The following is a 16,761-nucleotide window of genomic DNA, read 5'->3' as shown; positions in this document are numbered from 1 at the left end:
GTGTTTGCAACTGCACGTGCAGAGCCCGCCAGGAATTTGGTACTGCACATTACTAATCGCTAGCAATAAAGACATTTCCCGATCTCTGCAGCCGTGGATCGGGAAAATGTCTCACTGCTTGTGATGAGCACTCCACAGTGCCGACTTCCTGGCGGGCTCTGCACGTGCGGTTGCGAACATGCCTGAGCTCATCCTTCCTTTTAGGTGGATCCCAGACTACCCAGACCCCAGACTACCTGAAAGAGCTAAGCACAAGTGGACATCAAAAGATAAGTTCAACTTTTGGGGAAAAATAATAAATGCAAATATTTTTGCAGGAAAAAAATGTGCATTTATTATTTTTTCCCTAAGGAGCCTGGAAAGCATTGCGTTTATGATCAGTCGATCAGGGGTGCAATGCCACACTCCTGCAAACAAGACATGCAGCTTGCAGCCCGTACCTGCATATGGACTGGCTGTTTACTAGCTGTGAGACTTGATCAGCAACCTCACAGTTCATTCAGAACTACAAGCTGTCAGCCACAAAGGCTGACGGTACTTGTAGTTTAAGTAATTTCCAGCAAACTGTAAATGGATGATGCAGCTGTGTGGGCAGAGCCCCGCAGCGGCCGATTATATTTTCAAATGGTGACAGCGGTGACCGGTAGAAGTTCCCCGCTTGCTGTCACTGGGAGGGAGGGAGGCTGCAGCTACTGGAACAAAAAAAGGTGAACTTATCCCTTAACAGAATACTTGAAACATTCCTACTCAAAAGTCCTTTGAATGGAATATGAGGAGTCTCGTGTGTGGAAACCACTGTCCCAAACTAAGCAGTATATGAAACACAAAAGAACTGTAAATGGCATAAAAAACAGGTATCAAAATACACTTTATTGAATCACACGCAAAAAACTTAAAGCTGAATTTCGGGTATGGTAAATTTTTACATCGTTATATTGGCCCAGGATTCTCTGAATGGCATTAGTGCTTAGCGGCCAACCTCCTGTGTTCAGAATTCATCAGTTCAGCATGGGACTCAGAAGGAAGTGGAGATCAATGGACTTGTGGTGTCTACTATGTTATTTCCAGCTTCCAGAAGCATTGACCAGGTATGGTATATACATAGTTACATTGGTCCAAGCTGTGTATAAAACTTCCATACTTGGAATTCCTCCTTAAAATGTGAGTCTCAACCTAAAACTATCCTACTCTGTATTTAAAATGCTGTGACAACATTGTCACCCCCCCGGCTACCCTACATCTGAACAGCAGCATACATCAGGCATTAAAAAGGCAGGACGCTACCAAAATAGTGAAGCTGGAAGCATGACAGCATGAATGTTACAACTTTGCAATGCAGGATGGATAAGCATGACAACACACAAAATGCTCCACATGCTGATGAAAATCAGTTATATAGAGATTGAGCATGGAAAAAAAGGAGAAAATATGCTTTATTCGTATTTCACAAATATAAGTTTCAAATGACACCTGAAGATGAAATTGTGGCTGATTAGGCCCCTGTGCCCCTTAATTAAGCCATGAAAATTGAAGCAGCCATGGACTGCAGTAGTATCAGCACTATAATAACCACAGACTATAAGCATCCAAATGTTAGTTCTATGGTAATAATATCTCCAAAGAACATGCATATCCCGACAAGGAAACAACAGGCTTTGAGGCTTTGACATGGAAATAAAGCAGCAACACAACCAGAAGTATAAATGCAGGTATCCACTACAGATGAGAACTTGCCATGTGGGAACAGACTGATATAGTAAAGCTCCATTTCCAGCTGCTATGCTAATTTCACAACATCAAGCTTCTCTGCTGGATAGTGAGGAAAGTATAGCTGATTAGACTTCCGGTTCTCCTGGTACAGAGGGTTAAAACCATCCAGGTGCAAAGCCATCCAGAACACAATACCCCCCCCCCCCTTACTCCAGCAACTCTCAGTAGCATTCCTATCCATTTCAAGTGAAAATCCTATTTAATGGAAGGAGGGGAAAAAAAACTTGCACTATTCAAAATGTTGCATGATGATCGCGTAAAGGATGTAGTCCTTCATTAGAATACTTCAATCCTGTCTCTCTGCAGTGCCCCTGTAGAATATTTTTTCTGCAGAGCTTCAAGCTGTGAATTAGGATATACATTACTTGGAGAAAAAAAATTCTACGTCTGATTATGTTTTATTAGTAGCAACTGTCCTAACGAACTGTCTCTGTATAATGAATAATTATGAAGTATTATTTTGCTGTGCTGTTTGCTTCCGCATTGCTGGTGTTGGGTAGCTTAGATAGGAACTAAAGGCAGATTTGTATAGAGTGGTAAGGGTTTAGAACCGCTGTTTTTGTTGCTGTCTGTTATCTCTGTTAGGGATTTACTCTCTCTCTCTCTCCCTCGAAGTCTTCATGCACACAGGGCATTAGTAAAAACAAGCAGTAAAGCCACTACCGATGCCAGGAAAAACAGCTGTAAAAATGCGCTATTAGTAGCTTTTTGCATTAGCGTTAACGCACGTTTAGTCGTGTTAGCGTTTAGCAGTGTTTATCTGCTCTTCTATTTTCCATTCCCAAATACAATTACTACAGAGTACAAGTCGCATGACATGTCAAAATCAATGGTTCCCTATGAGAGCCGTCCTAACTGATCCGACTTTCAGCCGATTGATTTGAATGGAAGTCGCATCCAAGTCCAAGTGCTGTTGGAGGAATTCACCCGAATCCAATAGTGCTGCGGGAGGAATTCACCCATAATCACTGATTAAATTGAAGGGGTGGAATCCAGCACTTTTCCAACAAATTGCATAATTTTTCACTCTGCCAAAATCCAAAACTTTGAGTTGCCACAGGAACAGGAATGAAGTAGAAATCTTTCAATGAGTAAACTTGTTCCCGTGGCAAGGCAATTTAGCTCACATTTGAAAGATATTCTCCCAGTTCCTACTGAGCCTACTGGACAGGATGTAAAGGGAGATCTGTGTGTGTCTTTAAGGGGAACACCACGCCAAAAATGACATGCGACTTGTGCTCTGAGGATCTTTAAGGGGAACCCCATGCCAAAAATGTTTTTAAAAACGAGGTGAATGGGTAGGGGTACAATGTACACTATACACATTAACATAATGGGGGGGCCGGAATCTGGAGCCAGATTCCGATAAGCCCCTGCTCACAGACCCCATGCCGTTTTGTGGTGGGTTTTTTTTTGGCGTAGGCTTCTCCTCAAAATCCATGCCAGACCAAAGGGACTGGCATGGTCTTGGGGGGATCCCACTCCCATCTTTTTTTTTTTTTTTTTTTTTGTTAATTTTTCGTGAGGTTCCCTTTCAAGATCCATACCAGACTCAAAGAGCCATTCAAATCAATGGGCTGAAAGTTGGATCAGTTAAAGACGGCTCTCGGGGGGCGTGGCCGGGATGGTGGACTGAGCAGACGTGCCTTCAGAGCTCTGCTGGAGAAGAATCCGTTATATTATCCTTACTTGGGGTAAACTATACCTGAACCGGTCTGACAGAACTTGCATGCCTTCCAGAACTTCTGGAGGCCCGAAACGGGGCAAGAGGCTTCGGTTTCCCCCTAACATTGAGGCCGAAGCGATTCTATCTCCGGAGCAGCGGCCTGCACTTGCGCGCCTTACCAAAATGGTGTCGCAGACTGACCATGAGGAGGCAGCTGCCCCGGGCATACCAGAGGTTATGGCTGCAATCACCATGTGCCAAACTGCACTCATGTCTAAGATCGAGGCGGTGCAGATGGACGTAGGACTATTGCGGCAAGATCTGGATAAAATCCGATCTAGAATAACAGTGGTGGAGCAGCGGGTTGGTGACACGGAAGACACTGTGGCTGGACACGAGGCTTCCATTAGAGCACTACAGATGAAGGTGAAGGCCTTGGAATATCGGGCGGAGGACACCGAGAATCGGAGCAGAAGGAACAACCTCCGCATCGTGGGGCTCCCTGAGGGAGTTGAGGGGCACAACCCCACTGTCTTTACAGAAGACCTCCTGCGATCGATCCTCCCTGCGGCGCACCTATCATCCAACTTTACGGTGGAAAGGGCTCACCGCATACCGCCGAGGCCGGGGCCGGAAGGAGCACCCCCCTGTACGTTCATCCTGCGGTTGCTAAATTTTAGAGACAGGGATGAACTCCTGAGAGCGGCCCGAGCAGCAGGTGATATTCCCTACCGCAACATGAAGCTCATGCTGTTCCCTGACTACACAATGGAGACACAGAGGCAGCGTCGGTCCTTCGATGCTGTGAAAGCAGCTCTTCGTGTCAAGGGGATCCGTTACAGTATTTTGTTTCCTGCTAAACTGTGTGTAGTCGATGGAGAGATGGTAAAGATCTTCACTAATCCTAAGGAAGCCGGTGCATGGATCGAGACACTGCCTCCCTAGGTGCTTCTGTTTCCTGCCTTGAAACACACTTTTTGCCTTGGTCAGTAGTCTAGCTTTAATTTTCATTAGTTTTATTTTTTCCTGTTTTGTATGGCTGAGAGCGTAAATAATCAATTGGCACCGGGTGGGAAAGAACCGAGGCCTGGTTTGGACTACACCTGAGTTTGGAACCCAGATTTCCCCGGATGTGGCTGGGCGATGAACTGCCTCTCCTAAGCTTCTCCTGACCGGTGCCCATTCTTACACTGTGCCGTGCAATGAAGCTTCAATGTTGGGCGCTTACGCCCTATTGTAATCCAATCGCGGATATCTTAACTGTCTGACTGTACTGTTAAACCCAACATCATTCATTAATTCCAGTAACTCAGTTCAGAGAAGGACACAGGGACAAAACACTACCCTTGTTTGCTGAACAAGTTTTTTGTTTTCCCAATTGTTTCTCCTCTATATCTGATATATAATTTTTTTTTTTTTAATTTTTAATTTTGTTTTTTTTTTTTTTTTCAATTTTTCTGGTGGATATAGAGTAGTAACTCTGCAGTGTCCTTTATCGGGATCACGTCCCCGATACCAAAGCTATCTGTTGGGAACTGTTCAATATTGGTTTGGGCTCATGTGCCTCTTACTGTTTGAGGGTGCACGGGGTGGGGGGGGGGAGTTGGATGGCCGTTGCTATCCAAACAATGGTTTATATGTTAAATTTAAGGTTACAGTTGTACATGGTTGGTCTCTATGTTGCTACTGTTTTGCTTAGTGGGGGGTCGTCTGGGGATGCGTGGCAGCCAGGCCTTTACAAGTTGGTGGGCGTTGAGGAGCAGATGGCGGCTGGAGATTGCGCACACCCGAAGGGGACCAGCATGCTTCGGTATAGAGATATCCTCCATTTATGGATGTGTAAGAAATATGGCTAATTTTACAGTGATGTCATGGAATGTCAGGGGTCTCAACTCAGCAATAAAGAGGTCACTGGTACATAAATATATAAGACAGCATAATCCCCACATTTGCATTTTGCAAGAGACCCACTTAATAGGTACTAAGATATTGGGGTTGAAAAGAGCCTGGGTTTCTGCACACTATCATGCCTCCTATTCAAACTACGCCAGGGGTGTGAGTATTCTAATACATAGATCCCTCCCTTTTCAGCTAGTGGCGGTCAAGACTGACCCTGGAGGTAGATATGTTTTAATGCATGCGTTGATTGCGGACTCCCTATATATAATTGTAGGTATATACTTACCTCCTCCCTCAGATATAACCCTACTTCACACTCTGATGCACACAGTAATACAATATGATGTCAGTAAGGTGCTCATTGTGGGAGACTTCAATTTAGTCATGTCCAATGAAAGAGATAGGCTTCGGCCCTCTTCTTCCACTAATTCAGTTTTGTCGCAGTGGACATCCTCATTTCATCTGACGGATCTCTGACGTCACTTCCACCCCTCGGACGCTCAGTTCACCTGCTTATCCAGTACCTTCAGGACGTTGTCCCGGATTGATATGGCTTTTGCCTCGTCTGGCATGCTGCGGGAGACGGTGTCCACTGAGATCCTCTCCCGCGGCGTTTCAGATCATGCTCCACTGCTGGTGACGGTCCGGGCGGTGCCACCTGGGGGTCCGAGGCTGTGGAGACTATCCAAATACTGGATTATGGACACAGAGATCCAGGAGGAGATGCCGGAGGCATTATGTAATTTCTGGCTGAGTAATGAGGATTCCACTAGCCCACTCATAACTTGGGATGCCTTTAAGGCATGGGTGAGAGGGGAGTATATTAGGAAAATTGCTCATAGGAAAAGGGTGTCTGCGCAGTCTCTGAGGCAACTAGAAGAACAGGCCCAGGAACGGGAGCAAATATACGTTGATACCCCGACTTCAGATAACTATATATCATGGCAATACACCCTCAGGGAACTATCGCTGTTGAGAGTAGACCTCACGAAGAAGTCTATGATGGCTTGCGCCCAGAGGGTATTTGAGTATGGGGATAAAAACGGCAGGCTTTTGGCCTGGTTGGCAAAAGGACAATATGCAACAACTCATGTAGGTAGGATAAGAGACAGACGGTACCATACTACCCCAGCGACAATTAGTAATAGATTTTTTCAATTCTACCAAGAACTATATTCCACTAGAGTGAATTATGCAGCCCCTGACCTCTCTGACTACTTGGATCACATTCCTCTACCCGAACTTGACGTAGACCAACGCAAAGCTCTAGAGGCAGATATAACATTGGAAGAGATCCAGACGGCCATGGGCTGTATGCAGGCGGGGAAGGCTCCAGGCCCAGATGGCCTACCCATAGAGTTTTACTCACAGAATCAGGAACTGTTGGCCCCCAGACTAGTCCCTCTCCTCTCACAATACCATACTCTTGGATCACTACCTGATTCCATGTACGAAGCGGTGGTGGTGTTGGTGCCCAAACCCGGTAAGGACCCTGAGGAGTGCGCCTCATATAGGCCCATTTCTCTGATAAATGCGGATGCCAAGATATTGGCCAAACTTTTGGCTCTAAGGCTGGCAACAGTGATTGAAAGCTTAATCCATCTAGACCAGACGGGGTTCATGCCGGGAAAAGGCACCGATATCAATATACGCAGGCTTTTTCTAAATCTTGACACTGATCATGACAATGCAGGCACTAGAGTCATAGCTTCCCTAGACGCGGAGAAAGCCTTTGACTCCGTGGAATGGGGGTACCTGGAGGAGATAATGAAGCGGTTTGGTTTTGGCCCTAAGTTTCTTCACTGGATAGGCTTACTATATAAATCCCCTAGAGCGAGGATCCGCATAAATGATGCCCTCTCGGACTATTTTCTTCTCCAGAGGGGCACTAGGCAAGGTTGCCCCCTGTCGCCCAGTCTATTTGCACTGGCTCTAGAGCCACTAGCTATTTTAATACGGAACTCACACGAGGTACGGGGACTCAGGGTTGGCCCTCTGGAGGAGAAAATTTCTTTATATGCGGATGACGCATTACTGTATCTACATGACGCCGAGACCTCTTTGCAAGCTGCACTGAGGATCTTTGACGGGTTTGGGAGGTTCTCGGGAATTAAAATTAATTGGTCTAAATCGGTTCTCTTCCCAATAGACCCTCAAGCCAGGGCAATGGTGCCATTAACTCCGTTGGTATGGGTGGAGGAGTTCAAATATTTGGGGATTGTGATAACTAAGGACCTCCAGGCCTTTCGTCGCCTCAATATACAACCCATAATAACAAGACTAAAAGAGCATTGCTCTAAATGGAAGGACTTACCACTTAATCTGTTAGGGCGCATTAACATATTAAAAATGCTCTATCTACCCAGGTTCAATTATGTATTTCGTAACTGTCCAATGTGGCTCCCTGGGTCACTCTTTAAAGACATAGATGTATGCATTGGCTCATTTTTGTGGAAAGGGTCCTCCCCCAGATTAGCTAGATCGACTCTACAGCTTCCGGTTCATTGTGGGGGTCTTGCACTGCCTAATCTACAGATCTATTATTGGGCTGCAGTACTAGTCACTGTGAGATGGTGGTTTGAACAATCTAGATCGAATGCTGCCACGTGTCTGGAAGCTGCTATTTTAGGATCCCTCAAGGAGCTAGGGAATGTAGTATATAGAGGCCCCTCAGCATACCCTTCACTCCCAGGCCCCACCAAGGTGACCCTTAAAGTATGGGCAGTAGCCAGGAAGAGATTCCTGTGCCCTCGACAGTACTCCCCCTTCTCTCCATTATGGGGAAACCCTTCGCTTCCTCATTTTAGGACAATACCAGACCCACAAGTATGGGCCCGTTTTGGGATTAAGGTCCTTCAAGATGTTATTCACTCAGGTACACTGTTATCATTTCAGGCGCTAGCAAAGAAATATGGACTTCACGAGGGAATGTTATTTAGATATTATCAGTTAAGTCATGCAGCTAGGGCACAATTCACTTTCCCTGTAAGCTTAAAAACGGATCCCATTGAGGGAATTTTGGCACAGGAGACTCTCAAGAAGACCCTCTCCACCCTATATCTCGCCTTATTAGAAAGTTATTCCCCCAAAATGAATGCCCTTTGGGGCAAGTGGCAGGCTGATATCCCTGATTTGGATAGGGAGACTTGGGAGGAGTGCTTTGAGGATGGGTCTAAGCTAGTGATTTCTTCAAGGGATAAATTACTGCAAACTAAGTTTATGCACCGGGTCTACTACATGCCTCAGAGACTGCACCAGATTTACCCTGATGGGTCGCCGAACTGCCCCAGATGTCAGTCCCCTGATAGCACGTACATGCATATGTTCTGGACCTGTCCCCGTATTGTGCAATTTTGAGAAACGATCTTTGAAAGCATTAATATCCGCTTACAATTAACGCTACCAATATTACCTGAGTTGGCTCTTTTGGGTATTCATGAGGATGACCAGAGACCTAAATATATGAAAACACTTATCTCATTGTTGTTGTTCTATGCCAAGAAAGAGGTCCTTAAGAAATGGGCGTCACCGTCTCCTCCTAAAGTGGAGGCATGGGACTCCACTATCAACACTATACTACCCCTTTATAAGATGACATACACTAGCAGGGGGTGCCCAAAGAAGTTTGAACGGATATGGCTACCATGGACTGAGCAATTCTAATATCAATGCCACGGGACTGGTTGTGTACCACCCTGGGAAGTGGAGGAAATAGGAGACCCCCCCCCCCCCCCCCGATACAGAATAGGACCACCTTGAAAACCTGACATTATTACCTGAGAGCATAGCTATGGCTTACGTGCTGTTAACAATGCTGTTCTATGTATCCTACTTTTAATTTAATGGATGGATATAATGTCTGTTTAAGATATTTTGATGTACCTCAAGCTGATAACTCCATGAATGTGTGTAAGAGTTTGATTCCTGTATAATCTTTGTTATATGATGACTTCTACAATAAAGACCAACCTTGTTGTTAAAAAAAAAAAAAAAAAAAAAAAAAAAAAAAGAGGGCTCTCATAAGGAACCATTGATTTTGGCATGTCAAAAAAAAAAAAATGCTTGTATCCAGTGTTAAGCCACGTTTAGCAACGTCAGACATTTTTACAGCTATAATGCTGTTCTTCAGAACGTGCTGGCCCTGGGGTCTTTATGCAGTTTGAAAACATCTATGCCACTTACAGCTCGTAAAAGCCTATGTGTGCATTGACAAATAGGATAACATTGAGAGGCGTTTTTAAACTGCAATAAAAAACAAAAAACATCTGACGCTGGTAAAAGCAGCCCTGTGTGCATGAGGCTTAATTGTCCTAATCAGCTTTGTCACCAGGAAAGAAAGAAAGTGTAAATCTGGCCAAACATGAATCAAAATTCAGCCAAATTTTGATCCATGTGTGGGCACCCTGGTTATACACAAGTCAATCTATCGAACTTGTGTACAACCAGCCTGTTGAGTTTTTCACGAAAAATGAGTGCTGCCAGCAACACTAATTATTGTGTTCTGCTGGTAGGGAAAGTTCCTTGCCAGCAGAATGCAATAGTGCTGCGGGAGGAATTCACCCATAATCACTGACTGAATTGAAGGGGGAATCCAGCAATTTTCCAAAAAATTGAGTAATTTATGGTCTGCCCAAATCCAAAAGTTTGAGTTGCCACAGGAATGAAGTAGAAATCTTTCAATGGGTAAACTTGTTCCCGTGGGGGCCAATTTAGCTCACATTTTAAAGATATTCTCCCAGTTCCTACTGAGCCTACCGGACAGGACATAAAGGGAGATCTGTGTCTTTAAAAAAAAAAAACTGACATTGTTTTTTAACCCTCCTCTACTCTATCCAAAATGAAAACAAATAAAGTTTTTGTGTTTAGATAACGCTACCCTAGTACATTTTTATATATATATATATATATATATATATATATATATATATATATATATATATATATATATATATATATATATAAATAAATAATATTTTTTATTTTTTTTTTTTAAACCTGTGTGACTATGGTGAATTAAATCTTGGTGCTGCACTGTGGAATTTTCTGAAGTGAGATCTACTTAAAGCGGTGTTCCAGCCGAAAATATATATTTTTTTAAAAGTCAGCAGCTGCAAATACTGTAGCTGCTGACTTTTAATAAGGACATTTACCTTTCCCGGGAGCCCGCCGTCCATCGGATCGGGTGCAGGCGCCGCCATTTTAACTAAGGGAAACCAGCAGTGGAGCCTTGCGGCTTCACTGCCGGTTTCCAACTGCGCATGCGCGAGTCCCATGGCACTTTGTGAATGGCCAGCTTGTCTTCTGGGACACACACATGTCCCAGAAAACAACGGGGGGCTCGCCGCATGTGACTTCCTTGGCCGCGGCCCGGCTGGATCGGAAGTACTTTTAGTACTTCCAAAAAAAAGGTAAGTTAGAAAGTAAAACATTTTCTTTAAATATCATAAAACGAGGGGTGGAGAGGTGGTCTTTCATTTAAGACTACCTCTCAAAATTGGGTGGAACTCCGCTTTAATGTGTGCTTTGTGCTGGTAGTGTTCTTTTTATGATGTTGAGTGTATTATACATTTTGTGGCTAGTGTTACCTATTTTATATTAGGCCTGAACGTTGCATTTTTATCATATTCATAATAACAGTAGCCTAATTTAGGTCTTTTCCTTGTTCCTTCAGTGCTTACCTATAAAAATAATGTGCTGTTCTAATATCTCTCCTAAGCCCCTTCTATGGACAGTCTTTTTACATTTTTGATATGGTCTTGTTTATTAAACAGGACAAGTAAACTATAACAGCCAAGCAATATTCACTTAAAGCGTTACTAAACCCAGGACCCTGCATTTACTATATCTGGTTTCCCGCAGTACACAGAACATGGAAATGCAATCCTTTCGGTAAATATAAATTGCTAAATACCTTTTCTCATCAGCAGTATATAGCAGTCTTGTGACTTCTATCAGTGTCTGGTTAAAGCTTGTAGGAGGAGTTTTCATTCTCCCCTGATTGTCCTATGAGGCTGCAGATCCCCTGACCCTCTGTCTGGACAGTGCTGATTGGCCCTGTGCTGATCACATGCACTCTAAGAAAAAAAAAATTCTCTAGCAATACACACCAAACTGAGCATGTCCAGCTTGCCCCCAAAGCTCTGTTCTATCAGGAGATGGTTTAGGGACTGCAGAAGAAGGGGAGGATCAGAAAAGACAGAATCAAACAACCTTTTTGCACAATGCAGAGGATTAACCCCATAGGTTCCACAGTGAGTATAACAAGTATGCTTTACTGCATATACAGACTGATTTTACTGTTGTGGGTTTAGTAACACTTTAACTAAAGCCAGGTAAGTACAATGGATTCTGGTTGATTACTGTGTGTACTGCGCATTTTCCCACACAAATCTAGGCACCATTAGGAAATGAGACAAAAATTTGACAATCCATGTCTCTGAATAGCAAGACAATTCTTCAATTAGACCCAAAATAGAAAAGGAAGTTTAGTAACCAATCAGAAATTAGTTTGAGAGACTAAATTGCTATGAAATGGTCCTAAATAAACATAAACAAACTTGTTTTTTTAAAAACTTGAAATTCTAAAATCGTTCTTGTTTTCTTTTATCAGACAAACCAACAGTTTCTACATACCGTGAATGAACAGCAAAAAGAAAATGACAAGCTGCAGAAGCAGCACAGGTACCACTTGTGTGTTTTATTATGTGTACTGTATGTACAGTTGTATTTCTTAAGTGGTATTTTGTAAATCGGCATCAAAGTAATCCAGTAAAATTGAGTGTTGATAACCAGTGTGACAACAGGCAATGGTGTGTCAAGGACTACAACATAGTATGTGCAGTCCAAGTAGTGTGCAAATTCTAATAACATTTTACAAACTTTTATTAATGACCATTATGTTGTCTGTCATCAGCGATGTAATGTACAAAGATATATTTCACAAATTGATGTGATTTTGAGGTTTTTTTTTTTCATTTTGACTGCATTTATGTGTATCGGTAGCTCATTTATTTAATCTAAGATTCATTGACAGACAAGCAAAAGTGGACTTAAAAGTAGCAACCATGAAGATTGAAGAACTGACTCAGATAACAGGAACTCTAGAGGACCAAGTGAAAAAAAGAGTAAGCAGGCTTTCTGTTTTTTTTTTTTGTTTTGTTTTTTTCATTAGTTGTATATGGTGAGTGGTCATGGTATGTTATAAACTGGTAATACTGATAAAGTGTAATTTTACCTACATTTTGTTAGACACTGGATAAGATTGCATTAAAACAAGCCCTCACAGATCTCTATAGCTGCAGGTGTTCTGACAACATGTCGACCCTGGCAGAATGAGCAACCTGCGTCACTTCCATTTTTCTCAAACCATCACGAATTGCAGATTTTTACAAATTGCTGTTTATTTTCACAAATTGCTGTTTGGACACAACACAGGCAACCAAATAGAGTCCAGTGCACGATATTATGAGTGGAGATTGTTACTCGGCTCTGAAACTAAGCAAGAAAATGGCCGCCTCCAGGGCAGTGACAATTTTGTCCTCGTTAGATGCTGTGCTGTGAAAACAACAAAATCTTCTTGTACCGGACTGTATTCGGTAGCCGGTGTTGTGTCCAAACACCAATTCGTCCAAATTAGCAATTACTATTGGTGTAAAGAAAGCGGAAGTGACGTGGTTCGATTTTCTGCCGAGTTGCCTATTTTGTCAGGACACAGCCACCTTGGAGTCATTCATCCTCCAAAGGTCTGACAAAACTATCACTTTCACTTTCATTTTCATTTTATTCCCAGTTGATCCTTTTAATCTTCTCCAGTGAGTTGGCAGTCTGCCAGCCTTCTTATTTCGAATGTAAACACAAAGTGGGTGCACCTGTATGGGGTGGGGAGAGCAAAATTCAGACATTCGACTTTACTGCATCTCCTGTGAGTTTTCCTCTTCAGAGATTGTTTTTTCAGATAGCCATGCTGCTTGATGCCTATTCTTTCTGTGCCCCCCTGTGCTGCCGGGATGTATGGCATCCTATATGTGTTTCAGTTACTTGCACGCTCCTCCTCTGTACTCTGAGTCCACGTGTAGTCGCTTAGAGCGACACACATACAACCAGCACAAGAGGGACACACGGAGGAAAAGCCACGCCACTCCTCAAATCGCCACTTTTGAGGAGGAGGCATAGAGAGAACGGTCATCAAGCACCATGGCTAGAGGACAATTGAAGAAGCAAGCTCCAATGGAGTAATATGTTAGAAGGCTGGCCATTGGTTATCCTGAATTTGTAGGAGGAGTCAGGGCCTTATAATCCCCCCTCTTCCACTATATACGCGTCGGCTAGCATTTCCGGGTTCCCTCCCACCCATTCCCCATTTTTTCCCATATTTCATACTCTGAATATGCCCTCTTTTAAGCTTACTCTCACAGGCGACCATGGCACGAACTTTAACCACTTGACCACTGGGCACTTAAACCCCCTTCCTAACCAGACCAATTTTCAGCTTTTGGTGCTCTCACACTTTGAATGACAATTACTCAGTCATGCAACACTGTACCTATATGAATTTTTTTTCCTCTTTTTCACACAAATAGAGCTTTCTTTTGGTGGTATTTAGTCACCGCTGTTTTTTTTTATTTTTGGCACTATAAACGAAAACAGGCCGGAAATTCTGTAAAAAAAAAAAAAAAAACAAAAAAACATTTTTCTTTGTTTCTGTTATAAAATTTTGCAAATTAATAATTTTTCTTCATAAATTTTGGACAAATTTTATACTGCTACATATCTTTGGTAAAAATACCCCAAATCGGTGTATATTATTTGGTCTTTTTGAAAGTTTATAGAGTCCACAAGCTATGGTGCCAATCACTGAAAATTGATCACACCTGAAGTACTGACAGCCTATCTCATTTCTTGAGACCCTGAGCCTCGGTTCACACCAGAGGCGGCACGACTTGCAGGCCGCCTCACCGAGGCGACCTGCACACGACTGCCGGGGCGACTTGCAAAACGACTTCTGTATAGAAGTCTATGCAAGTCGCCCCAAGTCGCCCCCAAAGTCGTACAGGAACCTTTTTCTAAGTCGGAGCGACTTGCGTCGCTCCGATTAGAACGGTTCCATTGTACTGAACGGGACGCTACTTGTCAGGCGACCTAGGTCGCCTGACAAGTCGTCCCAGTGTGAACCGAGGCTTACAAGCCAGGAAAGTACAAATACCCCCCAAATGACCCCTTTTTCGAAAGTAGACATTCAAAGGTATTTAGAAAGAGGCATAAGTGAGTTTTTTTTAAGTTGTAATTTTTTTCCCACAATTCTTTGCAAAATCAAGATTTTTTTTTTTCACAAAATTGTTATATTAGCAGGTTATTTCTCACACACACCTACGCCGAAAAAATGGCGTGGGGTTCCCCCCCAAATCCATACCAGACCCCTATCCGAGCACGCAGCCCAGCCTGTCAGGAAAGGGGGTGGGGACGAGCGAGCACCCCCCCTCCTGAACCGTACCAGGCCGCATGCCCTCAACATGGGGGGGTGGGTGCTTTGGGGAAGGGGGGCCCCCTGCGGCCCCCCCACCCCAAAGCACCTTGTCTCCATGTTGATGAAGACAAGGGCCTCTTCCCGACAACCCTGGCCGTTGGTTGTCGGGGTCTGCGGGCGGGGGGCTTATCGGAATCCGGGAGCCCAGATCCCGGCCCTTCGCCCTATGTGAATGAGTATGGGGTACATCGTACCCCTATCCATTCACCTGGGGAAAAAAGTGTCAATAAAAAAAACACACTAGACAGGTTCTTCTCCTGCTCCCGGAGAGCAGGAGAAGAACCGGACACAGGGAGAAGAGGCCAGAGAGAGCGGAGAAGTCGGAAGAAGACCCCCGGAGCTTCCTAATAAATTACTTTAAAAACCTGTCTAGTGTGTTTTTTTATTGACACTTTTTTCCCCAGTACAATGTACCCCATACTCATTCACATAGGTCAGGGGGGCCGGGATCTGGGCGCCCCCCTTCCCCAAAGCACCCACCCCCCCATGTTGAGGGCATGCGGCCTGGTACAGTTCAGGAGAGGGGGGGGGCGCTTACTCGTCCTCACCCCCTTTCCTGACCGGCCGGCCTGCGTGCTCGGATAAGGGTCTGGTATGGATTTTGGGGGGACCCCCATGTCGTTTTTTTGGCATAGGGGGTTCCCCTTAAAATCCATACCAGACCAAAGGGACATTGTCGCCTCTTTCTTGCGCTCGCTGCAATAGGAAAATGTGTTTTTCCTATTGCAGCGAGCGGGAGATGTACAGTGCCCTGTCGCCGAGAACCAGCGTGATGGGATTGTGCTGGAAACATTCTCACGGGCAGATGCTGTAGCTGCCCTTGTTGTATTTGGTCCGTCGGACCAGCATACAGACGAACGGGCTTCCCGATAGAAACTGGGTCCGGCGGAGTTCCGGCGGGAAGATTTGAAACATGTTTCAAATCTAAAGTCAGTCGGATTTTCGACCGAAAAGGTCCGTCGGAAGTCCGATGAAGCCCACACACGGTCGGTTTGTCCGACAGATTCGGTCTGTCATGCCAGTCTGGTCAAAAAGTCAGCTCGTGTGTACAGGGCATAAGACTCCTGGACAGCCTTCCCAGAAGAGTTAAAGCTGTTAGGCCCCTTTCACACGGACGGATAGAATTGTGCTTTTAGCTGCATTTTCTACCGCAGCTAAACGCACACAATGGCCCCATTTCCTATGACCCCATTCACACACTGCGTTTAGCTGCGTTTTGATAACATCCGGTTTTGTGCGGATAGAAAAAATAGAATTGACTGCGTCCAGGAGCGATTTAGCGCAGCTATCCGCACATAACCGCAGGTAATCGCTGTGCAATGTGTCAGCTGCAGATAGCAGCACCGAGCTGGCTCACTGATCGGGAAAGGAAACATGTTTTTTCCTTTCCTAATGAGCGACAAGCACAGGGATCCGACTTGGATACCCGCCAATACCAGGCACTGTTTGGTACGAATCTTGAGGGGGAACTCCACGCCAAATTTTAAATAAAAATCCGGCATAGGTTCCCCTCCAAGAGCATACTAGGCCCTTCAGTCTGGTATAGATTCTAAGGGACACCCCCCCATGCCGAAAAAACGGCGTGGGGGTCCCCCCTGAGAGACCCTTATCCGAGCACGCAGCCCAGTCGGTCAAGAAAGGGGGTGGGGACGAGCGAGTGCAACCCCCTCCTTAACCGTACCAGGCCGCATGCCCTCAACATGGGGGGGTTGGTGCTTTGGAGGCAAGGGGGGCACCCAGCGGCCCCCCCACCCCAAAGCACCTTGTCCCCATGTTGATGAGGACAAGGGCCTCTTCCCGACAACCCTGGACGTTGGTTGTCGGGGTCTGCGGGCTGGGGGGCTTATTGGAATCCGGGAGCCCCCTTTAATAAGGGGGCCCCAGATCCCGGCCCCCCACCCTA

The 16,761-nt window shown here is 44.8% G+C and overlaps 1 protein-coding gene across 1 annotated transcript in view; it reads left to right on the top strand.

The window, feature by feature from the left end:
• Window positions 1-16,761, top strand: part of SCLT1 (sodium channel and clathrin linker 1) — a 238,260-nt gene that overhangs the window by 109,820 nt on the left and 111,679 nt on the right. Inside the window, exons 10-11 of the mRNA XM_073603794.1 lie at window positions 11,946-12,016; window positions 12,369-12,459. Of these exons, the coding sequence (XP_073459895.1) occupies window positions 11,946-12,016; window positions 12,369-12,459 (162 nt within the window). The remainder of the gene's footprint in view (window positions 1-11,945; window positions 12,017-12,368; window positions 12,460-16,761) is intronic.

Source organism: Aquarana catesbeiana, linkage group LG01 (genome assembly GCF_042186555.1).
Source record: "Aquarana catesbeiana isolate 2022-GZ linkage group LG01, ASM4218655v1, whole genome shotgun sequence".
NCBI classification, from domain to species: domain Eukaryota; kingdom Metazoa; phylum Chordata; class Amphibia; order Anura; family Ranidae; genus Aquarana; species Aquarana catesbeiana.
The sequence above is the reverse complement of the archived record's forward strand: the minus strand, read 5'-3'. Positions and strand labels throughout refer to the sequence as shown.